Source organism: Sciurus vulgaris (genome assembly GCF_902686455.1).
Source record: "Sciurus vulgaris genome assembly, chromosome: 8".
In the NCBI taxonomy this organism is placed as follows: domain Eukaryota; kingdom Metazoa; phylum Chordata; class Mammalia; order Rodentia; family Sciuridae; genus Sciurus; species Sciurus vulgaris.
Window position 1 is genome coordinate 143,745,341 of NC_136468.1, and position 25,548 is coordinate 143,770,888.

Consider the following 25,548-nt stretch of genomic DNA (forward strand, 5'->3'; position numbering starts at 1 on the left):
AAGTTCGCAGGAGCCATGGCCACGCCCACCACGGCCGCGGCCCCGCCCCACCTGGCGAGCCCGCCTCGGCTCACCCGGGTCCCCGAGCGGATGAGCTGCCGCGCGCCACCGGGGTGCCGGCAGGGGGCGCGCGAGCCGGGCCGAGGGCGGGCGGGGGACCCGCGGGAGGCGGGGCTGGGGGGAAGGACCTGGGCCTCCCCGGCCGCCCCTTGCCCGCCCAGTCGGTCCTCGCCGAGCTCCAGACGCCCAGCGACAGCCGGCGGTCCCCGCCTGCGCGCTCCGCCTGCCCGGGGCGCGGCGACTACCTGTGGAGTCCAGGCGGACGCCCCCTCCTCGGGCACCCGTCGCTTCGCCTTCGGAAACCTCCCGTCCAGCTACCCGCGTCTCGGACAGGTGGCGCTGGGACCCCGGGGCAGGGCTGCGGGCTTGCAGCTGGTGACATGTAGGCGCCCCCTGGTCCAGCCTTGGAACCTGGGCGCCCTCCTGCCCGGAAAGTTTGGGGCCAGGCGCCATGGCCAAGAGCAGCTCCCTGAACATCCGAGTGGTGGAGGGCCGGGCGCTGCCCGCCAAGGACGTGTGAGTACCCCGGGCGCCTCGGGGCCAGGGGCGCGCAGGCGGGGTGGGGCTGGACGCCGGTGCCGCGTGTCCCAGGTCGGTAGGAGGGTCGGGGTCTCGGCTAAGAGCTGGGATCGGGCAAGTCCGCCTTCGCCCGCTGCTGCCCCGGTGGGAGGGGGCGCCCGGGGTTGTCACACGCCCCGCCCCGCGCCCGGGATGGGGGGCGTTCTGGCTCTCGGGGGGGCATCTGGAGGGGATGGCGGGGCGCAATCCCATGGAAGGCGGGGAGGGAGCTGCGGGCGTCTTCCTTGGTCCAGGCAGGAGGACAGGCTTCTCAGGCCTGGGGGGTGGGGAGTGGGGGCGGGGGAGGTGACCATGACCGAACTCAGGAGCAGCCCCGGAGGGTGGGGGTCAGAAGGGCCCCACTGCAGAGCATCCCAGTGGCCCTCGGGGCTCAGGGCCCTGAGCACCCCGTGTGGCAGCCACCAGCCCAGTGGTGGCTTGCTCTGGACTTCAGCCACTTAAAGAGTCGATCGCCCCTCCAGCCCCTCCCCTGCACTTGCACGGGGCTGGGGACTCGGGCTCCCGTCAGCCCAGCCCCTGGCTCTGCTTCCCCAGGCGAGTCAGCAGGTGCTGAATCAGCGGAATGGGGTGGGGGCTCCCGCTGAGGGTGTCCGCTGTAAGGCAGGTGTGGAATCTTGGAGGATGTTGGCGGGTGACCTTGAACCTCTTCTCTCTGGGTCTGGGTCTCCCCTCTGGGCAGAGGGGCTCTGGATGGAGTCTCCACCTGGATCTCACGCACAGCTGTGAGCGGGAGGACCTGGAGGGCTCACCTGTGGCAGGACACGAGCAGGAACATGGGCTTGGAGCCTTTGCCACGTCAAGGCCAGGCTCAGCTCTGCCCCGATTTCCGGGTGGGACGCTAACCAGGAGCGCCCCCCTGCCTGACTTCATGAGCCTGCCCCCTCCCACTGCGTTCACCCCAGGGAGTGTGTCTAGAGCGGCGCTGGCCACTCCTTCCCCACCAGCTGCCCCAGCAGCACACCTGCCATAAAGCTGAAGTACAGAGACAGTGACTGGACCAGCCCCTGTCACTCTTTCTGGGGTGGCCCTCGGAGTTCCAGAGTGTAGAGGTTATGGAACCGTCAGGGTGGGCCTGGCGGTTGCTGGTTGGCTGAAGGGGCCCCGTCCAGAAACTGGCTTCCGTCTCACTGGGGTCTGGCACCTCCTTCAGTCCTGGGAGGAGGTGGCCAGCGCGCCCCTGTCCAGGATGCCGGCTCTCGGCTGCTGCTTCTCTAGAGGACTTGAGGCACATCTCATTCCTGCCTCTCCGGCCACCGCTCCAGGTCCCTGGCCAAGGCGAGCTGAGGTGCCAGAGGGCAAGGGGCCTTGCTCTGCCCGGCTGGGGACCTGGCCACCCTGCCTGGGCTTCCCTGGTGGCCGGCTCCCTGTTCGTGCTGGCCTCCGGGGTTCCCGCAGCACCACGGTTGAGTTCTCTCCATGATTGACACAGGGTGTCCGACGGACAGGTCCTGCTTAGCACTTGTTTCACCAGTAGGGAGACTGAGGACCAGAGAGCTGTCGCCTGGCTGAGGTAGCCCGGCTCACTCTCGGATGCCGACCACCCTGTGCAGAACAGACTGGGCGAGGGGCCTGCTCTCCGGGCCTGGGCTGGGGCCGTGGGAGAGGCCGTGAGTCTGGAGAGGTCAGGGTCTGGAAGAGGCCCCGCCCTGGTCATGGCAGCCCCTACCCGAGAGGAGCCTGATAAGGCCTTTGTGCGTCAGAGCCCTGGCGTGGAACTTGGCTCCCGTGAGGCACCTGGGGTCAGGCCCGGTCGAAGGGGAGGGGTGTCCAAGCCCTGGGCGGGTGGGTCCCGCGTCTGCACTGGGGAAGCCGAGGGTGGGAGTCTGCCTGAGGGCAGCCGGCGACAGAGACCCCCATAAGTACATCGAGGCACAGGGCGGTACGCAGCAACAGGGTCCAGAGGGTGGTGGAGCCGAGACTGCTGGGGCCACCCAGTCCAGTGGGTTGGGATGGGGCTGGAGGGGACACTGAGTCCTGGGGCACCTAGGGAAGGAGATTCTGCCATGGAACCTGCAAAGGAGGCCAGCAATCCTGCCTCAGCCACCCAAGTGGCCCCCAGCCTGGGATGGGGAGGTGGCCATGGAGGACCTTTGAAGGACCCTGGGGATTTCCCGCGATGGCCGTCATGGGGGCTGGAGCAGACTGGCTGACTGAGCGCTCCTCGCCTCAGGAGGCCACACAGACAGCCCCTGTGGGTCCCCGGCTGTGCCTGTGGGTTCATCCTGCCGGGGCTGGGGGTCTGCTCCCCGGGTGCTCACCCCAGCGGGCGGCATCGAGGCCCCATCAGCGAGGGCTCCAGGACTGGCCCATGATCCCTCTCCCCAGGGGGGTCCCTCCGACCCCCAAGAAGCGAGCGTCCAGTTATGCCCAGCTTCCAGAACAGCAAAACTGAGGCCGGGAGAGGGGAAGGGACCTGCCAGGCTTCCACCAGGGGTGGGCAGAGACACCCCAGGGCAGGCCCTGACCACTGCTGTGAGCTTCCTGGGTGTCGGAGCGGACTTCCTGGCCTCGTGTTCTGTTTCTGCAGTAGAAGCCCAGAGCACGTGGTGGGCCAGGGAGGCCATGGGTCTGCCTCTGCTCCACACGCTGTGTGACCCTAGGCAAGTCCCCTGCCCTCTCTGGGCCTTGGCTCCCCCACCTGAGTAACGCAGGTGGAGCGGGCCCTTCCGCCCATGGGTGCCCTCTCCGATCTCCTCCACAGGTCTGGGAGCAGCGACCCCTACTGCCTCGTGAAGGTGGATGATGAGGTGGTGGCGAGGTGAGGAGCTGCTGGAGCCGGGTTCTGGAGTCCAGGGATGAGAATCCACAGTTAGCAGAGGACCGGGAGGGCACGCGTGGCCTGAAGCTGGCCTCAGGGGCCCAACCAGCTGCTCTCCCCATGCAGGCCCCCCACCCGCCGGACATCCCTCCCCCGGGACCGCGATGTCCCTGCTGGCTCCCTGGGGCTGACTCAGCCTCTGCCAGCCTGTGCCTCCCGCAGCGCCCCCCCTGGGGGCGGGCATCTCACGCTTGGCTGGACTGGCTGTTCCGGGCCTGCTGGGGGCTGCGGGTACTTGTGTGTGTGCGGGTGTGCTTGTACGTGCGTGAGTGTGTGTGCCCGCGTGGTGGTCCTGGTGGTGTGCAGGCCGAAGTGCGTGTGGTGTGTGGCACGGGTGCACGTGTGGGCACCAGGACGGCCCATCTGGTCACCTGTACAGAGCGGAGCCGCCAGGGTGAGCTGATGTCCTGTGAGGTGGTCTGGAGGGGCGGCGGGCGGCGGCGCTCGGCTCCCACCCCGGCGGCCGAGGGACAGCGCTCAGCCCCCGCGGGCCTGAGCTGGGCGGGTGGGCGTGCGGCTGCGGCCGTGGTTCCTATGGAGACGGCAGGATTCAGGATGCTCTGGCGCCAGTTCTGGTCCAGATGGGCCTGGAGCGGGGGGTGGGGAGGCCACCGGGAGGCCACAGCCGCAGCGCCTGGTTGACCCGCATGGTTCTCTCTGTGCAGGGCCCGGGTCCCTGTGCCGTGATGCTGCCCCAGACCCACAGACTGAGTCTTCACGTGACCCTGGGCTGCTGTGTCTCCCTTTTTGGGTTGTGAGGAGCCCCCGGGTCTGGGGCTGGGGAGTCTGAGGGGACCCCTGAGGGGACGAAGCTAGGGTGGAAGAAGGGCCTTTTGGGAGGAAGCTCCGAGGGCCGGTGCGATGCAGCGGGCGCTGGGCGTGGAGGGGCTGGGTGTGCGTGCGCGCCTGGCGCATGCGCTGCTTTGAGGCAGCATGACAAGAAGAAAGAAGGGAGCAGCCTCCGGGAAGGCAGCCTTGATCTGCAGCCGGGAATCTGGGTGCGCTTTCACTGGGCGGGGCTGATTCTTTCTTCGCTGTCGGGTCAGGAGAAGTGCGTCTCCAGGCTGCCAGGGCAGCGATGCTGCCAGCCTATGCCCATGGCCTGCTTGCCCTGGTAACCTGTGGTTACCCTGGCAGGTGCTTTGCCCCTGCTGACTTCACCGTGTCCAGGCCCTTGGCGTTCCCTCATTTTCCACCCAACACTTTCCTGAAACTGCTCGTTCCTGCCTCAGGGCCTTTGCACACGCTGGTCCAGCCATCTGGAATACCCCTCCTCATGTCTTGCTCCTTTTTGCCTGTCTAAGTCTGAAGGAAGCCTTTCCCAATCCCACTCCCCCACTTTACCCACCTAGACACATAGGGGTCCCCTCAGTCACCAGACTGTTCCCCCAGTCTGAGTGGAGGTTATGGTGTGAATGAGTGAATGGAATCGGGTGGTGGTGTGTTGTGTGTGTCAGCCGTGTTCAGCTGTAGGTTTGTGAGTGCCTCTGGGTCTTGTCTTTGTGTGTCTCCATGTTCTGGCGTGTGTCTGTCTGGTTGACCGGGTCTGTATTTATCAACACATAGGTATGTGTTTCTAGAAACTTCTGAGCATGCATATGTGTGCCCATGTATGTGTGCGTGTGTCTCTGGCTTCCTTGGCTGTCTGGGAATGTCCGCGTGTCCATGTGCATCCCTGTGTGTGTGTTTCTGTGAGTCCTTTGGTCTTTCCGTGCGTGGTTTTAGCCCCCGAAGCACCAGCTGCAGGCCCTGCGCATGGGCAGGATTGCGCATGCGTTTTAAACCCCGAGTAGGTGCCTGAGAATGTGCGAGTCTCTGTGCGCGCGCGTGCACACACGATCTCGCGCACACGTGTGTCCCTGGGTCGTAGTGTGTGTTCGCTTTCTGTTGCTGCAAAAAGCGACCGAAAGGAGTAGAGGTTGATGTTGGCCCAGGTCGCAGAAGTCCCTGCCGCGGTCGGTGAGCGCAGAGAAGCAGAGAGGGCGCGCTGGGGTAGAGCTGCCCACCTCACGGTGGCCCCAAACAGAGAGGCGAAGGCTCGGGGACGAGGGCCCACCCTTCGGCCAGGTCCGCCTCCCGCGGTGGCCACCAGGTGTCCATTCAGCCCATCAGCGGGTGACTCCAGGGGGCGGGCAGAGCCCTCGCGGTGGGTCACTTCCCAAAGCCCATCCCCTTCCGCGGCTGCACTGGGACCCAGCCTCCGCCAGGAGCTTTGGGGTCAGTCCGCACCACGCAGGGCCGTGTGCATCGGGCTCCAGTGTGTGTGTCCTGGCGTGTGGGTGCGGGGTCTCTGGTTGTCCACCCCCAGTGTGGCCCAAGGGCGCCCAGCCCCCTGCACCCCTTGCAGGACAGCCACGGTCTGGCGGAGCCTGAGCCCCTTCTGGGGCGAGGAGTACACGGTGCACCTGCCCCTGGATTTCCACCACCTGGCCCTGTACGTGCTGGACGAGGACACCGTCGGGTGCGTGGCGGGCAGCGGGGTGTGTTGGGGACCAGCCGGGGCACCGGGGAGGTGAGGCGTGAGGTCGGCTGCCCGGCCCTGAGGCCTGCCCGCTGCTCCGGGCGGGTGGACCCTGACTCCCCTCCGCCTTCCCGCAGGCACGACGACGTCATCGGCAAGATCTCCCTGAGCAAGGAGGCCATCGCGGCGGACCCCCGGGGTGAGCAGGGGCCGTCTTGCTGGGCAGGGGCGCCCGCAACCACGGAGGCCCTCCCGGGCAGAGCTGCCGTGGAAGGGGCTTTGCGCGGGGGTTTCTGTCTTTAATTTCGAATTCAGCTCATGGGTTGAGCAGCGCACCCTCCACATAGTGACGTGTGGCACTTGGCAGTGAGCAGGGGCACTTCCCCTCCCTCCCAGGGCCTCCCGGGTCTTCCCAGGATGGTCGGCTCCTTAAAGGCCCTTCTAGAGTCTTCTCGCTCTCTCCGCTCGGTGCTGGTACTGGGGATGGACGTCAGGCCTCCCACTGAGCGACACCCCAGCCTCGAGATTGTGAAACAGCACAAGAGCTACAGACGGGGAGCAGTGGCCCTCGCCTGTAGTCCAGCCACTCAGGAGGCTGAGGCAGGAGGATCCCCAGCCCAAGGCCAGCCTCAGCCATTTAGTGAGACCCTGTCTCAAGAACAAAAGAAAATAAAAAGCTCCCCGGGGCTTGATCCTCAGCGTCAAACAAACAAGCAAAGCAAAACAAGAAAAAAAAAAAAAAAAAAACAAAAACAAAAAACAGTGATGGTAGCAAACACTTATATAGTGCTTAGTGTATACAGGGCACTTTCTATGTTTTTTAGGTATACCCACTTGCTTAGGGATGGGAATAACCCTATGAGATAGGGATCCTTCTTATGCCCATGTTTTGGTGATAAAGGCACAGAGGAGTAAATGACTTGCCTGAGATCACAAAGCTATTCAGTGAGACAACCTGGGATTTCAGTCAAGGTTGTCTGTTCTGAGCTCTTAGTGCTGCACTGTGTGTGTGTGTGTGTGTGTGTTTTCTCTGCTGACGGAAACAATAGTAGTGTATTATACTCACTATTCTGTACCTTGTCTTTTTACCTCTTTATCACTTTTTTTATTTTTTATTTTTTTGGCACTGCAGCTTAAATCCAGGCGCACTTTACCACTGAGCCACATCCCCAGCCCTTTAAAAAAATTTTACTTTGAGATAGGGTTTCACTAAGTTGGGGAGGCTGGCCTCAAACTTGCCATCCTCCTGCCTCAGCTTCCGGAGTTGCTGGGATGACAGGCACCACCAGGCCGTGGTTTTGAGATATTCCTCTAGCAGTGCTGCAAGCGTTTCTGCATTATTTGATATCTGTGTGACATCCTGGAACTCCGTCCTCCCAGGAGTCGCTGGATGGAGAGCTGTGTGCATGGCTGATTTTCTATCGATGACATTTGGGTTGTTGAGTCTCCTCCTATCTCACACGGTGGTACCGACAACCTGCTCACACACACACACACACACACACACACACACACACACACACACGCAGCTACACCATCTATTAGAGGGATTCCTAGCATCAAAGTCTGCACATTTGCATGTTTGAGGTGTTACTAGATTACCCCCCAGGAGGAAGTACAATTTATCCACCACACCCTTGTAAACCATTATCAGGCTTTTAAATCTTGATCTGATAGGTAAAAATTGCCTTTTCTTGTGACTTTTTGTTGCACTCTTTATGAGGGTGATCGGATGCATTTTTGTATGTTTGAGAGTCACTTTTCCCCTCTTCTGTCCATTGTCCATTTGTATATGCAGTTTTGCCCCCTGGGCTGGTTGCCTTTCCTTGATGATTTATAGGAGCTCTTTACATATTATGGAAATCTACTCATTATTTGTGAATTAATTGTATTTTCCTTTATCTCTATTATTTTGACTTTGTCATTTTTGCCATGTATCAAACTTGTTTTACGTCTCTGAGGCCAACCTCAGCACCCCCCCCCGCCCACACACACATTAACACACACGTTCTTGATGAGCTGTTAGATGAGAAACAATCTGGGGGACCCCAGTCCCCTGGGGGCTGGGACTGTAACTCAGTGGGCCAGTGCTTGCCCAGCGTGTGGGGTGCCCCAGGCTTGATCCCCAGCACGCGGCAAATGAAAGAAAAGAACCCCCTCCCGGCTCTAAGATTAAGACAGTTTTTTCCCCCGTGGTTCCTCCTAGTGACAAGTCCATTTTCTCTGTCCATGTGCAATACGTTCAGATATAAGGTGTAGGGCTGGCGTTAAATTTTTTCGCTTTCCTCTGTGACCTCTCGGACCACTTACCGCTCCTCAGTGGGAGTGAGTCGGGGTCCCACCTGTGCCTGTCAGCAGCGACCCTCACCCTGCCGCTGGGTGCTCTCCTTCCAGGCCTGCGTGGAGGGGCCCTGGGCGTGGAGCGCTGGACGCCTTGCCCATCCTAGGACCCGCAGAGGGGAGTCCAGCCTCGGCTGTGCCCACCCCACACCTGGGGCGGGGAATGAACTGACCTAGGAGGCGTGGCTCCGGAGCTTAGGGACCAGACAGGAAGGGAGAACGCCTTCACCCCGAACAGGGCAAGAAGGGCAGGTGGTGCCTCGGTCTGTTTAAAAACAGGATGGGCACGTGGAGGTGGCCATCTGTGGGATGTCGCTGGCAGATGAGCAGAAAAGGGTGGTGAGCGGCATGTGACCAAGGAAGGCTTCCCAGAGGACAGAGGCGCGGGATCAGGGTCCAGCTGTGGCCGTGGCAGAGCCACATGGGGTCCCGGAGACAGCTCTAGGTGCAGGCTGGTCTGGGCTTCTGGAAGCAACGGGGAGCCATGGATGATTCTTGAGCCAGACAGTGAAGAGATGGGAGCTCTCTTGGGAAGGTGGAGTGACAGGAGGGACTGAATGTGTCTTCAGAAGATCCCCGAGGTTGCCCTGCGGTCACTGGAACCAGAGGGACAAGGGTATTTGGGGAGAGGAGTCAGGCCTCTGTGGCAGTGCTCAGGAGACAGAAAGCCAGCGGCGTCCTGGACGGGGCGAGCGGTGGACACGCAAGAGATGGGGACTTCTGCTTCCAGCGGTACGGGGACTGGACCATCAGGAGGGCCCTCCGCCCAGTCACGGGGTCCCCCGGGACCTCCAGAGGGAACTCCCTCCGTGTCCCCACCCTGAGCCCCAGCTGAACCTGCGGGGAGGGCGGGGCCGCCAGGGGCGGAGGAGGGGCCTCCCTGGAAGCGGCCACGGTGCGCAGAGTCTGCGATGGGGCGGGGCCCGAGGGCAGCCCCTGAGGCGAGACCCTCACAGGCCCCCAGGGGGAGCAGGGAGCGCCCCTCTCCAGGGCTCTGCAGCCACCTGAAGTCTCCCACAGCGGAAGGTCAAACAGGCAGGGCTCCACCGTGGGCGATCCGCGAGCTCACGGGGTGGGCCACCACGAGCAGGCGTCCGCAGAGCCCGGATCGTGTCGTTCTGTCATATGGGATTTCCACATATATGTATTGGTACTGGGGATTGAGCCCAGGGGCGCTTAACCACTGAGACACCTCCCCAGCCTTTAAAAAAAATATTTTATTTAGAGTCAGGGTCTCACTGAGTTGCTTAGGGCCTCACTAAGTTGCTGAGCTGGCTTTGAACGCGCGATCCTCCTGCCTCAGCCTCCCAAGCTGCTAGAGTAACAGGCATACACACCCGTGCCTGGCTAGAAAAATCAGATATTTAAAGAAATAAAAGTCGTAGCCACAAGAATGACCAACATGCACAGGAAAATGTTAAAGCAGCAATAAAAAAAAAAAAAATTTAAGAAATAAGCAGGCATGGCTGAGAATGTGCGCCAAGTCTGAGTAAGGACCCAGGCGGGCTCCTCACCAGCACAATGAAAGCGTGAATATACAGGCAGATTTTTAAAAATAACCCAATGGAACTTTTCTAGAAAATCACCATTGTCCTGGCTCAGAGGTAGAGCCTTACCCAACATCTGTGAGGCACTGAGTTCAATCCTCAGCACCACATAAAAATAAATAAATAAAATAAAGGCACTGTGTCCAACTACAACTAAAAATTTTTTTTCTTTTTTTTTAAATTGTCATTGGTGAAGTGAAATACTAAGTTATTAGTTCACCTTAGTTTTCATTTTGACCTAAACCGAGTTAAGCGTCAGCCCATCCAGGGTGGCAGGGAGAGCCCAGTGAACCGGAGTGGAATCCAGAAGAGTCATCCCGAATCCACTTCAGAGAACAGGGAGAAGGAAAAGGTAGAGGCGGGAGCCCTGAAGGTCTAACATCGCTCAGTTGGAGTCCCCAGGGGAGAAGAGGAGAGATACCGGGAGAGGAAATGTGTTATAGCAAAACCAAGAGCCCAGCGCTTTCCAGAACCGAAGGAAGGATCTGCTTCCACAACCAAACTCCAGGCGGCCCCTTTCTCGCTGTGGGGTCGGGGGCAACAGTGAGGGATTTTAAAGCTCACCGCGCCTGGTGCCCTTGGGTCCTCCATAAGCATTAGCGCCTTCGCCCTTCAGGGATCGACAGCTGGATCAACCTGAGCCCTGTGCGTCCGGACGCGGAGGTGCAAGGCGAGATCTGCCTGGCAGTGCAGATGCTGGAGGATGCGCGCGGTCGTGGTCTTCGCTGCCACGTGCGCCAAGCCAGGTAGGGTAAAGATGCAGGGGGCGCGTGGTGGGGCGGGGCCATGTCCGAGGTGAGCGGAAACCCCCGGGTCTGCCCTGCTGCCTGGCCTTCAGGACCTCCTCTCTCCCGGTGCCCTTCTGAGTTCACAGCCAGGAGCCCGTGTGGGCAATAGTCCAAACTCAACAAACTGCAACTCATAAGCACGGTTTGGTTGGGCCCCAGTGAGCAGCAATGACAGGCCAGATTCAGGATGGCCAGACAGACGTTAATCACATTATAACCGACTCAGTTCCTACTGGCTTCATCAGGCTCATAGAACTGATGTGTAGCTTCAGGCATGGCTGGATCCAGGTGCTCAGGTGGTGGCATCAGGAATCTATAAGTCTTTGGCCCTGCTGCCTCTGGGTTGGCTTCATTCTTAGGGTGAGATGGCCCTCACAGCCCCAGCTGGCATCCCACCCAACTGACAGAGTGCTAGTTCTCACTGTTTCCAAGCAGCCTCCTGGTACCAACTCTTGTCGGCCCTGTCTGGGGCACAGGCCTACTTTGGAAACGGTTATTCTGTCTACTTGGTCAGGCCTGAGTCCCATTCCTGGGATGGGAGTGGTTGGCCTTCTGCAGTCACGTGGGCTGAGAGTGAGGGGTGGGTGGTCCTGTCCCAAAGAAGTCGGTGGGAAGACGGAGGCAGGGCAGCAGACTCAGAGGTGGGCCTTTGGGGATGGTACCTTCCCTCTCTCCCCACCCCACCCTCACTTTTAGGCCAGTGCTCATCCAGAGTGGGGACGATCTCTGTTTCTAGCTTGCTGTGTGACCATGAATCTCTTCATTGCCCTCTCTGAACCTCTGCTGCCACCTCCAGATTTTTGCCTCAGCCTGGTCCCAGCTGGGGCCCCTGGAGTCGGGATGAGGCTGGCTAAGGAGGCAGCAGGGGCCCAGGCTCCTGGCTGCTTTCTGCCCAAGGCCCCCTCCCCAGTGACAAGGCTGTGCAGGATCCTTGCAGGCATGAGAGGGACTGATCACTGTTGCTTAGCAACTGTGTTGGCTCCTAGGAAACCACAGGCTTGGGAGGGAGCGGCAGCAGCCCCCGGTGGGGGGTGTTCCTGGGTTTGGGGGCCTCAGAGTGGGGGTGGGGAAGCTGGCTGGGGTGAGGCTTGAGTTGCTATGGCAATCCTAGCCCGGGGTCCAGTCGCCCGCCTTCTCTTTGTTCCTGCACGCACTGTGGGCATGAGTGTTTGTTGAGTGAATGAGTGACTGAGCGCTCGCCTCCAGCCACCCACCACCCACCACCCACCAGGCGCTGTGTCCTTGCTGTATACCAAGTGCTCTGGACACGTATCCCTCTCATTTGACCCTCGTCCTGCAGGGTTGGCCTGTTGTTAGTCCTGCTTTTCCAGATGAGGAAACTAGGGCTCAGAGAGGGTACTGGCTTTTTCTAGGGTCACCCAGCTAAAGAGTGCAGAGTGAGGCTGTGGCCTCCGGTAGGACCTGCGGGAACCTGCGGGGACCCTTCCCTCCCCATACCTTGGCTTGCTGGACCTTCCTGTGCCTCGGTTTCCTCAGCTGGAAGGTGGGGACGTGGGGGGCGACCTGAGGCTCTGGGTCTGGGCAGGCGTGGTGGCCCTGGCTGGGCTTCTTTGGCGGAGCCTCTGATGCCTTGGGAACCAGTGCCTCAAGCCCCCTTTCCAAGGCCCAGCCTGGCTCTCGGTCCTCGGGGGTCCCGGGTCCCTTACTTCCCTCCTCATCTCTCCCCAGGGACCTGGCCCCCAGGGACATCTCTGGCACCTCTGACCCATTTGCACGTGTGTTCTGGGGCGGCCAGAGCTCCGAGACCTCGGTGAGCGTGGGGCGGTGGAGCGGCAGGCGCGGCTCGGGCGGGGTGGGGCCCGGCTCTGTCACTCACAGACCACCGCCCTCACCCCTAGACCATCAAGAAGACTCGATTCCCACACTGGAATGAGGTGCTGGAGCTGCGGGAGATGCCGGGCACCGCGTCCCCGCTGCGGGTGGAGCTCTGGGATTGGGACATGGTGGGCAAGAACGACTTCTTGGGCATGGTGAGAACCTCTCCCTGCAACATCCTCCGTGGCTCCCCAGTACCTCCGGCAGCGGGGAGAATCTCAGGATGATTGGGGTAGTTCCCGGGTGGCTCATGGATGACGTTTCAGCAGGAGGCAAGATTAAGTAAGAGGGAGGTGGACTTATACACTACTGGTCGTGACATAAAATGCTCCGGCTGTGTGGAAAACAGTCTGGCAGGTCCTCGAACAGTTAAAGATGGAATTCCCATATGACCTGCCAATTCTACTCCTGGGCATACAAGAGGAGTGAAGACCCACATTCACACGAACACTTTGACATGAATGTTCATAGCAGCATTGTTGATAGTGACCCAAAGTGGGAATAACCCCAATATCCACCAACGGATGGTCACACTGTGGTACACCCATACGATGGAATATTATTTAGCCATAAAAAAGATGAAGCACTAAGCCGTGCATGCTATACCTCCTGTGAGCCTTGAGGGCAAGACACTCAGTGAAAGAAGTCATTTCCCTGGAATCCAGACTATACGATTCCACTTATAGGAACAGACAGAGCTGTGGACAGAGGGCCGCAGTGCCTGCCAGGGGCTGGGCTGAGGAGTGAGGCTGATGGGCTGATGCACACAGTCTTTGGGGGGCTACAGGGAATGTTCTGGGATTCAGGAAGGATTGCACCACTCTGAATGTACGAGAACCCATCAAGTACACTTCAAGTAGGTGAATTGCAAGGGTGTGAATTCTCTCTCTATAAAGTTCTTATTTATATAAGAGAAGGCTTGGGTGCCCTCTGGACCCTCTTGAAGCCCTTTATGCTGCCATTTGTGTCTCTAAACACCTGAAAATGACCCAGTCCAGGCTGCTGTCAGCAGCTGTGAGACCCTAGGCAAGTCCCACCACCTCTCGGGACCTTAGCTTCCTCAGTTGTAAACTGAGCGTCCTCTGGAGGCCCCACGTGCCCTGGCAGGAGCTCATGGTTTGGGACTGGGAGAGAGGAGGTGACCCCTGGCAGGTCATGCCACTGTCCTGTGGGTGGGCAATCTGAGCTCTTCCAGGACTGGGTGGGGCTTGAGCCAGTCAGGGCAGGTGGCCCATGGCGTGTGTCCCCACAGGTGGAGTTCCCGCCGCAGACCCTGCAGCAGAAGCCGCCCAATGGCTGGTTCCGCCTCCTGCCCTTTCCTGGAACCGAGGAGGATTCTGGGTAGGTGTGGGTGCAGAGGGAGGGGCTGGATGGGAACCCGCCCCCCCCCAGCATCCCCAGCCCGCGGTTGGGTCCTCCGGAGCCAGGCCAGCCCCCCAAGGTCAAGCACCACGGTATTCACTGTCCTTCACTGGTGGGCACACGTTTGCTGGATGAGCTTCAGTGTCCAGTGAATCCCCCTCCCACACCTGCCCAGTTCACACCTGTCCATGCCCACCCAGTTCACACCTGTCCATGCCCACCCAGTACACACCCACCCAGTTCACACCTGTCCATGCCCACCCAGTTCACACCTGTCCATGCCCACCCAGTTCACACCCACCCAGTTCACACCTGTCCATGCCCACCCAGTTCACACCTGTCCATACCCACCCAGTTCACACCTGCCCACACTCACCCAGTTCACACCTGTCCATGCCCACCCAGTTCACACTCACCCAGTTCACACTCACCCAGTTCACACCCACCCAGTTCACACCTGTCCATACCCACCCAGTTCACACTCACCCAGTTCACACCCACCCAGTTCACACCTGTCCATACCCACCCAGTTCACACTCACCCAGTTCACACCTGTCCACGCCCACCCAGTTCACACTCACCCAGTTCACACCTGTCCACGCCCACCCAGTTCACACTCACCCAGTTCACACCTGTCCACGCCCACCCAGTTCACACTCACCCAGTTCACACCTGTCCACGCCCACCCAGTTCACACTCACCCAGTTCACACTCACCCAGTTCACACCCACCCAGTTCACACCTGTCCATGCCCACCCAGTTGACACCTGTCCATGCCCACCCAGTTCACACCCGCCCAGTTGACACCTGTCCATGCCCACCCAGTTCACACCCGCCCAGTTGACACCTGTCCATACCCACCCAGTTCACACTCACCCAGTTCACACCTGTCCATTCCCACCCAGTTCACACCCACCCAGTTGACACCTGTCCATACCCACCCAGTTCACACCTGCCCACACTCACCCAGTTCACAGCCATCCAGTTCACACCTGCCCTATTTACACCCACCCTCATTCCCATTCACATCCACCCAGTTCACACCTGCCCAGTCCACACCTGCCCAGTCCACACCTACCCACCTGCCCAGTTCACACCTGCACACACCTGCCTACACCTGTCCCTGCTGGCCTGGTCTGGCCAATGCCCAGGCCCCTCCTGGGTCTCCTGCCCACATGTGCTTTGTCTTCTTTGCCTCTCGGTGGCCTGTCCCGCCAGGGGCAGCCTGGGTGCCCTGCGGCTGAAGGTCCGTCTCACGGAGGACCGGGTGCTGCCCTCTCAGCACTACCAGCCTCTCATGGCGCTGCTCCTGGAGTCCGTGCGGGGGCCAGTGGAGGTGGGTGTGCTGGAGGTGGTGCTGCCCAGCCAGGGCCTGGGTTCGAGGCCTCCCCCTGCCTCAGGGAACCCCATCTGGGCCCCAGGGCCCCAGGTCACCTCTTGGCTTCTGGTCCCTGCCCAGGAGGACACTGCCAGCCCCCTGGCTGTGCTGGAGGAGGTGGCCTCAGGGGACTGCCGCAGGGACCTCGCGACCACACTGGTGAAGCTCTTTCTGGGCCAGGGCCTGGCTGGGCCCCTGCTGGACTACCTCACCCGGCGAGAGGTGGCTCGTACCAGTGAGTTGCCCACCTAGCCCCAGCCTCCCCCCAAGGCTGGGGAGGGTTCCTGGGGAGAACCGGGGCCTTCGCTGAGGCTGGGAATCCTCTGGGGGCCCTTGCTATGCACGCCCAGGTCAGTAAGAGCTCCCTCCCAGGACGGGTGCTGGTCTTGCTCCTTGGGGGCTGTGTGACCGCAGGCAGCATGCTTGACCACCCTGGGGCTCAGTGCTGTGAACAGAGTTGATGTTTTGGGTCTCCCTGATTCTTGAGGCTGGAAGAATCATGACCCCCTATCTTGGGCATGTGGGCTGAGCTGGGTGCAGCCTGCCAAAGCCCAACAAGCTCTCCTTGCCCCCCAGGAGACCCCAACACCCTCTTCCGCTCTAACTCCCTGGCTTCCAAGTCTATGCAGCAATTCATGAAGGTGAGTAGGTGCGTCCACTGGGACCAGGGGGCCGCTCCCTAAGGGGACTTCCCTTCCTGGGCCCCAGAGCTCGGCTGGCCTTGGTGGCACTGGTGGCCGAGCTGGGGTACTGGTGGTTGGTGACTGGCTCTCCCTGGGCATGCCCGTGGGCATGCCGGGCCTCTCTGAACCTCTCCCCGTGGGGCCCTGCCCTGGCTCAGGGGTCCCAGCCTGGCCCTCAGCCCTCTCTGTGGTGCCCCCACCCCCAGCTCGTGGGCATGCGCTACCTGCATGAGGTCCTCAAACCAGTGGTCAGCCGGGTCTTCGAGGAGAGGAAGTATGTGGAGTTGGACCCATGCAAGATGGACCTGGGCCGGGCCAGGTGAGCAGAGCCCAGGTGCTGCAGAGATCTCACCTGCCCGAGGGTGAACTGAAGCCCTGAGATTGGAGGGAGTAGGGTGGGATGAGTTGTCCGGGCCGTCTCCTTTCTTTCCAGAATCTTCTCCCCTTCCACAGGGCCAGAGGAGCTGGTTGCTGAGACCTGGTGGGGACAGGGGCAGGTGTCTCCTTCACCTTGGGCCCTGCCCACACCTTCCAGCCTCCTCAGCACAGGCATCAGGACCCCTTTTTACAGTTGAGGGAAAAGAGCCTCAGAGAGGGAAGGCCATCTGCCTAAGGTCACACAGCTGGGAAGCTGCAAAACAGGAGCTTGAACCCAGACCCCGAGCAGAAGGGCAGTCCATCTATGAAGCTTCAAGGTGTGGGTCTTCCTAGCACCTGGAGACTCTAGGAGACTCAGTGGGTGCCCAGGACAGCAAGGCACCTGGGACCTGGTGGTGCAGATGCTGGAGCTGGTGGTCCTGAGTTCCAGTATCAGCTCTGCCGCCCATTTGCAAGGGGAACCTCTCTGAGCCTCAGTTTCCTTATCTGTTCAAAGGGAACAATCAGGCCACTTAATGCATCAGGCTTGCACTGGGATTAGGTGACACAGTGCCAGCTCCCTTAGCCCAGGGCGCAGAGGGGCTGAGAACCTTCCGCCTGCTTCCAGGGAGTTCTCAGTCTGGGTCTGGGCTGGGCAGACACTCCCACGGCAAAGGAAGACGGAAATGAGCTGCGGGCGCCCCTGGATTCAGCCCCCATAACACTGCGCTGGGAGGGTTTCCCGCCAGCCGACAGGTTTCTCTGGTTCCCCAGGAGGATCTCCTTCAAGGGCGCACCCTCAGAGGACCAGGTGCGGGAGAGCAGCCTGGGGCTGCTGACCGGCTACCTGGGGCCCATCGTGGACGCCATCGTGGGCTCCGTGGGGCGCTGCCCGCCCGCCATGCGCCACGCCTTCAAGCAGCTGCGCCTGTGCGTGGAGGAGCGCTTCCCGCAGGCGGAGCACCAGGTGCGCGGGCCGGCAGGTGGGAGGCGGGGCCGGGGCGGCTGCGCAGAGGTGGGACCCGGGCCGAGGGCTCCGGGCAGCGTGAAGACCCAGTGGTGGTCGTGGCCCTTCCGCTCCTTGCGGCCTCGGCGGCCCGGTCTGGTTTGCCGGGACCCCAGGATTGCATCTTAGGTCACCGTCACACCCGCCTCCCGGAGTGGATCCCGGTCTTACTCCCATTTCACAGAGAAGGAAACTGAGGCCCGGAGAGGTGGAGGCACCCCCTGAGGCAGGGCTGGGGCTGGCGCCTGGGTCTCACCGAATCATGGAGTCTGGCGAAAAGCAGGCGCTTCCTGCGTTCCAGCTCTTAGAGGCGGGAGAAAGGGACCGAGAGGTCTGGGGCTCTGCAGGAAACAGAGACGAGGGCCACCAGTGACCCATGGGGCGTCAGGCAGGCGAGGTCTGTGAACAGGGCGGGCGGCGCGGTGGGGCGTGGTGGAGACTGCGGCAGAAGGCGGCTCCTGCGACTTCCCTCCAGGGGCGGCTGCAGGCCGCGGTGGCCACGTGGGAATGGAGGCCAGGTGTCGCCACATCTTCTGAGGGGAGCTTCTTAGGAGCCAACCTTCTGGATTCCATGTGAGGCCTCCCATTTATAAAAGTTGGCACTAAATCACCCGAACAAACAAAACCAGACACTTTGGATCCATCATTATGTTTGTGGTTGGACTGGTTTAAGGCTTAGCACACCCAGGTGGCTGTCACCGGCCTCACCTGCAGATGGCAGTGAGACTTTTTTTTTTTGGTACCAGGGATTGAACTCAGGGGCACTTAACCACTGAGCCACCTCCCCAGCCATTTGCCATATAGAGACAGGGTCTCACTGAGTTGCTTAGGGCCTCACTAAGTTGCTGAGGCTGGCTTTGAACTTGTGATCCTCCTGCCTCAGCCTCCCGAGCTGCTGGAATGACAGGCCTGCCGCAAGACTACCTCTTCCGCAGGGTCAGGTGGCAGAAACGCAGACCTGAGGTTCACTCTCCAAATGCCGGTGACGCCAGGTCCCGAGTGGGGTGCCTGGGCTGCTCACTTTTGCTTTGTGCCCCCACTCCCCCGACACCTCCTGTTTATGGGGAAACTGAGGTCCAGAGGAGCCAGCACCCCCGGCTGAGGGTTGAGGCCAAACCCAGTTTGACGCCCGGCAGGGGCGCTGGGTCGCCCGGCGGGCGCTGCGCCGCCCCACTGTGCTGAGTGTCACCTGCCCTGCCCGCGAGGTGTCAAGTGGGACACAGCTGTGGCGGGCAGGAGGGGAAGCGGCAGACGCGCCCTGCCGTGGGAGGAGTCCCGTCCTTGCCTGAAGCTGGACAGGCGGCAGGGCCTCCCCAGGCCAGGACCGAGGGAAGGAGGCTGTCAGAGCAGGAGGGACTCTGGGGGCAGTCCAGGGATCCAGACGGGCAGGGAGAGACCCTTCCTTTGGTGGCCCCGGGTGCCCAGCTCCCGCAGGGCTCCAGATAAGACTGGGCTGCCCGGGAAGCTGGCCCACGCCGGGAGGGCCTCGAGCCAGGGGTGACTGCCACCCCTAAATTAACCCAGGCGCAGGATCCCAGCTCGATGTAGCCGCGAGGGTGAGGAGGGCGGGCAGCAGCCCAGATGGAGCGCGGAGGGCCCGGCCCAGGGCTGCCGGGGGGCGGCTCCGCAGCTTGCCGAGGGCGGAGGCCGGGGCAGGTGCACATGGGGGGGCTCTGGAGCCTGCCAGCTGGGTCCACTGTCCAGCCTCCTCTTCCTCACCTGGAAAGTGGGGCTGGCAGGCTGTGCCTGAGGCATTTGAGGACTAAACGTGACGATGTGGTTAGTTCTTGGCTGTAGGGCGCCCGGTTCCGTGGAGCAGAAGGCAGTTCAGATCCCCCTGGGGTGCACATCCTGGCGGTGCTGCATTTAGCTGGTGGCCTTGGGCAAACAGCCTTCCTTTCCTGGCTTCCATTCTCTCCTCCGGGGTGGGCATTAGATAAAGGGAGTGTGGAGAGGATTCTGGGCTCGTGTTACCATTACCATAAGTTGTGCATTTGGATCTGAATCCTGCTTCCTCTGCTCATCAGCTGTGTGACCTCCAACGAGTCCCTCAACCTCTCTGAGGTTCTGCTTCCCACACGTAAAATGGGGACAACGATGGTGCCTCCCTCGCAGGCCAGGTGTTTGGCTAGATCTGACTTGGCAGTGTTAGTAGTGTTACCCGTTTTCCGACTGGGGAAACTGAGGCCCACGGAAGAAAACCCTCCTTGACAGGATCGGGCCTCCTGACCCGTCTCCTGTCCCGCTTCCTTGCTGCCCAGAGTCCCCCGCGGAGGGCTCTGGGGTCCCCCTCACCCGCTGTCTTCTGCAGGACGTGAAGTACCTGGCCATCAGCGGCTTCCTCTTCCTGCGGTTCTTTGCACCCGCCATCCTCACGCCAAAGCTCTTTGACCTCCGGGACCAGCACGCGGACCCCCAGACCAGCCGCTCTCTGCTGCTGCTCGCCAAGGTGCCAGCAGCGGGGGCCCCGTCCTGGGTGCTCTTAGCCGGGGAGCGGCCTGACAGGAACCCGAAGACCCCAGGTCACCACTGGAGTCCCAGCCAGCGTGCTTTCCAGTTTCCTTTTTTTTATAACGAAAACTCCACCCTTCCCGGCGGGATGTGGGGAGCAGGCTAGTAGTCATTGGCACTTTAGTATGAATTAGACCATCTTTGGGAAAATGGCAGGAACTTGAGGTTCTGGTGGGCTCCGGGGTGTAGGATGGGGCAGCCCTGGGTGGGTCTAGTCTTGGGGGATTGGGGTGTGGATTCCCAAAGAGGGAGGGAGGAACAGATACTGGCCTAGGCATGTGGTACTAAGCCCTGGCGTCCCCTTCTCCTGCTCCCTGGTCCCAGGCTGTGCAGAGCATTGGAAACCTGGGCCAGCAGCTGGGCCAGGGCAAGGAGCTGTGGATGGCCCCCCTGCACCCCTTCCTGCTGCAGAGCATCTCCCGTGTGCGAGCCTTCCTTGACGAGCTGGTGGATGTGGATGGGGAGGAGGGTGAGTTCCCGGGGGGCCCCTCACTCCTGGAGTGTCACCCCACTGAGAGCACTCAGGACCCTTCCCCATCCTGGTCCTCAGCATGGAGACTGTGGGCCTGCAGGTCTGTTAGTCAGTCAACAAACATTTCCTGGCAGCAATGCTAAGTCCCAGAGATGAGCAGAACTCAGGCCTTGTCCTCTAGACCACTTCAGCCAGCACAGGAGGGGCCTGGTGGCTACACCACTGAGGAGCATCTACTACATGACTCTCATATAATAGTCACTTACCTAGGTGCCTGGATACAGCAGTGAATGAGACCGAAGAAGATCCTGCTTTCACAGAAGTCTTATTCTAGTAGACTGTAAACAAAATGAATAAGCAGATTGTGTGGCATGTTGGGGAGTTGGAAGTGCTGAGGAGAGAAAGAGGGAGGGCGCGTTGAGCTTCGAGATGGGTGGACAGGAACGGCCACCTTGGAGATGTTGGAATAAAGACCTGAAGGAGGACAGAGGGCTGTGAGGATCCCAGGGAGGACTGTTCCAGGCAGGGAACAGCACGTGCAAAGGCCCTGAGGTAGGAAGAATGCCACAGTTAGGGGGCCAGTGAGGAGTGAATGAGAGGATCAGCGGAGCAGGGAGGCCAGTGGCCAGATCCCTGGGGCCTCATCGGCATGGGAAGGATTTTCATCTTGGACTTGGAGAGAAGTGGGACCGGGAGGTCTTAAGCAGAGAGTTGGGGTTGAGTCCACTTTACAATATGGGGTCCAGGCTACCACGTAGCTCCAAGTCCCAGGGGAGCAACTTGTGGAAACAGCTGGACTGGGCAGGCCTGGTGCGCTCGGGGACCAGGCTCCTGAGGGTGTCTCTGGGCTGGGCTCCCTCTGCTGGCCGCCTGCGCCACTGCCTGCAGATCCCCGAGTTGGAGAGGGGCCAGGTCCCACCGCTGTGGCTCCAGAGCGCCGGTGTTCTTCCTCCGCCTCCAGGCCATCCAGAAAGGCCCTGGGCACGCTGGCAGGGCAGGTGGAGTCTGGCTAGAAAGGCTCACTGTCTCTGCCTCCCTCTCCCACCTCCCAGAGGCTGGGGGCCCAGCCAGGGCCCTGGTCCCGCCCTCGGTGACACTTCGAGAAGGCTACCTGCTGAAGCGCAAGGAGGAGCCAGCAGGCCTGGCCACACGCTTCGCCTTCAAGAAGCGCTACTTCCGGCTCAGCGGGGAGGACCTGTCCTACGCCAAGAGTCCGGAGTGCCAGGTGGGGCTCTGGCTGCAGGGCGGGCCTTCCGGGTGGCCTCCGCACGGAGCCGCCTCTGTACCCAGGGAAACAGAGGCCCTGCAGCAACTTAGCAAGGCCAGACTCGCAGCTCGGGGCCAGTTGGGGCACAGGAGGGGACAGGCATGAGCCTGCGCACACCAGCCCAGCGCCCTGCAGAGGTGTCCACTTCTGCACGGACATGCCCTCCCCGGGCAGGGACAACGCTTGACCTCGCTGCAGGGCCCCCTGTTGGCCTGTGCCACATGTCATAGACTCGGGTGTGACCGGTTGTGTAGCTCACATCCGGGCATTCGCTCGCTCGCTCATTCACTCAGCGAACATTTGCTGACTGCCTCCTACCGCCAGGCTCTGTCCTAGGCAATGGCCACAAGGGGTTGGCATTCCCAACCAGGCCGGACCTGGAAGGTGCGGGGCCGCCCGTTCGGGCGCGCACCCCCACTGTGCCTCACGCTGGCGGGGACCCAGTTATGATCTCTATCTTATTGGTGTAGATTTTTCTAGCCATCAACTCCCTGGGTTCCCCTTCTGGCTCCACCACCTGAGTGGTCTCAGAAGGGCCATCCCTTCCTGGGCCTCAGTTTCCTCATCTGCAAATTGGGAAGAAGAGCAAACCCAACCTGGGAAGTTTGTTGTGATGATTGAATGAGTTGATAAATGGAAAGAGCTCGGGTCACATTCTAAGCAGCTTTGAAGATGTCACGACCGTGACGATGATGGAAACAGGCCCAGCGAAGGGTCGACCGACCGTGCCCTACCCTGGGGGCTCCACCCGACGCGCACACCCAGCGGGGAGCTGCCCCTGGGGCCACCCCTGCCAGGCCAGCAGCCTGCCCTGCAGAGACAACCCTCTTCCCCAGGTGCGCTCCTCCATCCCCGTGTCGCACATCCGCGCAGTGGAGCGCGTGGACGAGGGCGCCTTCCAGTTGCCCCACGTGATGCAGGTGGTGACACAGGACGGCGCGGGGGCGCTGCACACCACCTACCTGCAGTGCAAGGTGAGGCCCCGCCGGAGGGGGCGGAGGGCGCGCGCTGGCCCCGCCCCGCCCCGCCCCGACCACGCCCACTCCTTGCAGAATGTGAACGAGCTGAATCAGTGGCTGTCGGCGCTGCGCAAAGCCAGTGCCCCCAACCAGGACAAGCTGGCCGCCTGCCACCCTGGTGCCTTCCGCGGCGGGCGCTGGACCTGTTGCCTGCAGGCTGAGCGTCCAGGTGAGCGGCAGGGGAGACCAGGCCCCGCCCTTCCCGCCTGGCAATTGGCGGGAGTCCCACTTCTGCCTGGGCGGACGGTGCCACCGTGGTCAAGTTACTTAACCTCTCTAGGCCTGTCTCAACTGTGAGGTGGGGTTGACGAAAGGACCAAGCTCAGGGTTCCTCTGAGGATTCAGTAAGTTAATAAGACAGAGAATGAACTAGAACGGAGGGCCCAGCGCTCTGCTTGGCTCGCAGCGCTCCCGAGCACCAGGGGCTATTTTTACGTGCTGGCTCTCCAGCGGGGGACCTGTGCTCGCTCTCCGGGAGGCTACGCGGTTATTATTATTGTTGTTGATTTGGTGCTGGGGATCCATCTTGGGTCTTCTGCGTGCTCAGCAAGTGCTCCAGCCCTGAGCTTCGTCCCCACCCCCAGCCAGACTATCATAATACAACGTTATGAGCACCAGCACGGGCTTTGGGGACCCAGAGAATGCCTGCGAGCCAGCCCCAGGGCGGGGGCGTCCAGGAGGGCTTCCTGGAAGAGGTGGTGCTCCATGAGACCTCAGTGGGTGGAGGCGGGTGGCTCAGGACTTGCTGCAGCAGGGGAACAGCCCGAGCAGAGGTGGGGGGGTGGCGCAGAGGGAGAGCCCACGCTCTGGAACCTGGAAAGAGGAGACCGAGGCTTTGGGTCCAGGGAGCAGCCCTGCGGCTGATGAGAGTGGAGGCAGGGAGGCCAGGGAGGAGGTTCCTGGTGGAGCCCAGGGCTTGACAAAAGCAGAGGAGTGGAGCTCCTGAGAAGGGTGGGTTTGAGGGCTGGGCTTGGTGACCGCTGGGCGGGAGTTCCTGATGCTGCGTGTCCCCCTCAGCTGTGGGCTGCAGCCGCACACACTCGGCCGTCACCCTGGGGGACTGGAGCGACCCACTGGATCCTGATGCGGAGACCCAGATGGTGTATCGGCAGCTGCTTCTGGGGCGGGACCAGCTCAGGTTGGTGGCCCTGCTGCCGGGTGAGGGGTCACTGGGGTGGCCCCGTTGGGACATTCATTCTTTCCACACACATTGGCTCAGCTTGTGGGGTGGGGGGCAGGTGTCTGCAAAGTCGGGCTGAGGCAGCATCCCCTCCAAGGTCCTAGCGGAGAGCTAGGTCTCAGGGTCTTGTTATGCTTGGAGCTCTAGAGATGCAGCATGGTTCACATTAAATCCTGGCCTCCTGAGCTCCCCGGGTGACCTTGGATGCGTGCCCTCACTTTCCCTGTTATTCAGTGACCGAGATTTATCCCAACCGGTTCTTGAGTGGGTTCTGAAGCTGACTTCCGGGAGGCAAGTCCTGGTCCTGTGATTCTGAGCAAGGCACGTCTCCGCAGTTCAGTTTCCTCATCTGGAAAATGGGGAGGATAACGGCGGCTCCCTCGCTGTATATGGTCCTAAGGATGGAATGAGCTAAGGCAGGCCAAGCTCTTTGTAGGCCCTGCACACATAGCTTTCGATTCATAGTAACAACTACTATGCTGTGTGACCTTAGGCAAGTTACTTCATCTCTCTGTGTCTCCACAATCAGAGTAGTGCTAAGTGGGAGCACCTCTGCCATATAAGTTTGTTGCAATCATTAAATGCGTCGATACATGTAAAGGGCTTAGAGGGGTCTCTGGTACACCTGGGTATCTGCTGTGCTGATGGCGATCATCTGTGGGCACCTATACTTTGTCTCTCTGGTCGCAGGACTGGGACTCAGACCAGCCTTATCTTTCTCCCTCTCAACTTCCAGGATGAAATTCCTGGAGGATTCCCATCTGGACACAGGCCTGGAGGCGGACACAGGCAGGGGACCCAGCGCCACTCATGGTAAGGGTTGAGGTGTCCCCGCGGTGTGCGAGGGGTACCCCTGTGTTCTCCCACCCACCCCTGCTTCCGATCCACTGGCACATCTGGGGGCTCAAGCATGCAGCATGAGCAAGTCCTTGGGACCAGGTCCTGGTAGCCATCCTAAACCAGCCAAGTACCTGCGGTCCTGTCTCCCTCCCAGGGACCTGCCCTGAGTTCCTGGCTGGGCAGAGAGCAGCTGCTGCCCGCCTACTGGGGGTGCTTGCGGACCTGGACCAAGCCCATGAGGAGTTCCAGCGGCAGACGCAGGTGGCCCCTGGCCCCCCGGGGCCCTAAGAAGTGCCAGAGCCAGCTCAGAGGAGGAGCAAGGAGCCAGGGCCCCCCTCAGTGCACCCTGGCCCAGGAGTCCCCCGGTGGCTGTCCTGTGCCTGCTCAGTGCTGCTTCTTGGAGACTCTCAGAGACATTTCTAGCCCTGAGTCCAGACAGGCACAGCAGGCCTTTGGCAGAGGTCAGCCTTGTGCAGAATGAACCAAACTCTTTGGGTTGAGTCGGACTGGAATGATAGCAGAAGGAACTTGACTTTTCTGAGCCTGGAGTCCAGCCTGAGCCTGGAGACTAGCCTCTGCCCACACCTATGAAGCCAGCCTTGCCCTGAGCTACTGGATACAGCTATACCTGAAATCCCAATGCCCACGCGGCCTTGTTGCCCCAGATGGGCTCAGCCCTTCCTGTTTTCACATCTGCTAATCCCTGTAACCTCACTGTCCTCTGTATATTGTCCTTGGCTGAGGGCCCCAACCCCAGCTTCCAGAATCAGGTCCCTCAGGAAGAACTGGGGCTGTGAGCCTGGTGTGTCAGATTCAGAGCCTGAGAGATATTGGGCCAGAGCCCCCTGTCTTTGAGCCTCAGTCCACCCTGGATAAAATGCAGAGGGAGGGAGCCAGCTGTGCGGTATTCAATCTGGTTTGTCTGGGTCGCTCAGGGGCAGAGGAGGTCCAAAGTCCACCTCTTGGGCTGTTTGCTAGAAATACAGATTCCTGGGCCTCTCCAAGCTGCTGACCCAGTCTGTGATTTGTGGGTGCAGGAATCGG

At 60.9% G+C, this 25,548-nt stretch overlaps 1 protein-coding gene across 8 annotated transcripts; it reads left to right on the forward strand.

The window, feature by feature from the left end:
* Positions 1-25,516, forward strand: RASAL1 (RAS protein activator like 1). Of its 8 annotated transcripts, none has more exons than XM_079151594.1 (21): positions 373-576; positions 3,341-3,397; positions 5,805-5,918; positions 6,056-6,117; positions 10,422-10,551; positions 12,283-12,364; positions 12,453-12,584; positions 13,682-13,770; positions 15,010-15,127; positions 15,251-15,404; positions 15,746-15,810; positions 16,059-16,171; positions 16,984-17,176; positions 19,527-19,664; positions 20,051-20,195; positions 21,251-21,423; positions 22,302-22,439; positions 22,518-22,653; positions 23,502-23,622; positions 24,401-24,477; positions 24,659-25,516. In XM_079151594.1, exons 1-21 carry the CDS (start codon positions 512-514, stop codon positions 24,790-24,792), a joined length of 2,436 nt encoding a protein of 811 aa, XP_079007720.1. In that variant the 5' UTR covers positions 373-511; the 3' UTR covers positions 24,793-25,516. The 8 variants fall into 8 exon arrangements, with proteins under 8 accessions (XP_079007718.1, XP_079007719.1, XP_079007720.1 ...); XM_079151595.1 differs by having other exon boundaries at positions 5,805-5,891; XM_079151596.1 differs by lacking the exon at positions 3,341-3,397.
* Positions 25,517-25,548: the final 32 nt, after the last annotated feature.

Bases quoted from the DNA above. Each gene is read 5' to 3' on its own strand.
- RASAL1 (XM_079151590.1), top strand. From the start codon at position 5,380: ATGTTGGCCCAGGTCGCAGAAGTCCCTGCCGCGGTCGGTGAGCGCAGA. The intron at 19,665-20,050 runs GTGCCAGCAGCG...CCCTGGTCCCAG, and splicing joins CTCTGCTGCTGCTCGCCAAG to GCTGTGCAGAGCATTGGAAA. The intron at 23,623-24,400 runs GTTGGTGGCCCT...CTCAACTTCCAG, and splicing joins CTGGGGCGGGACCAGCTCAG to GATGAAATTCCTGGAGGATT.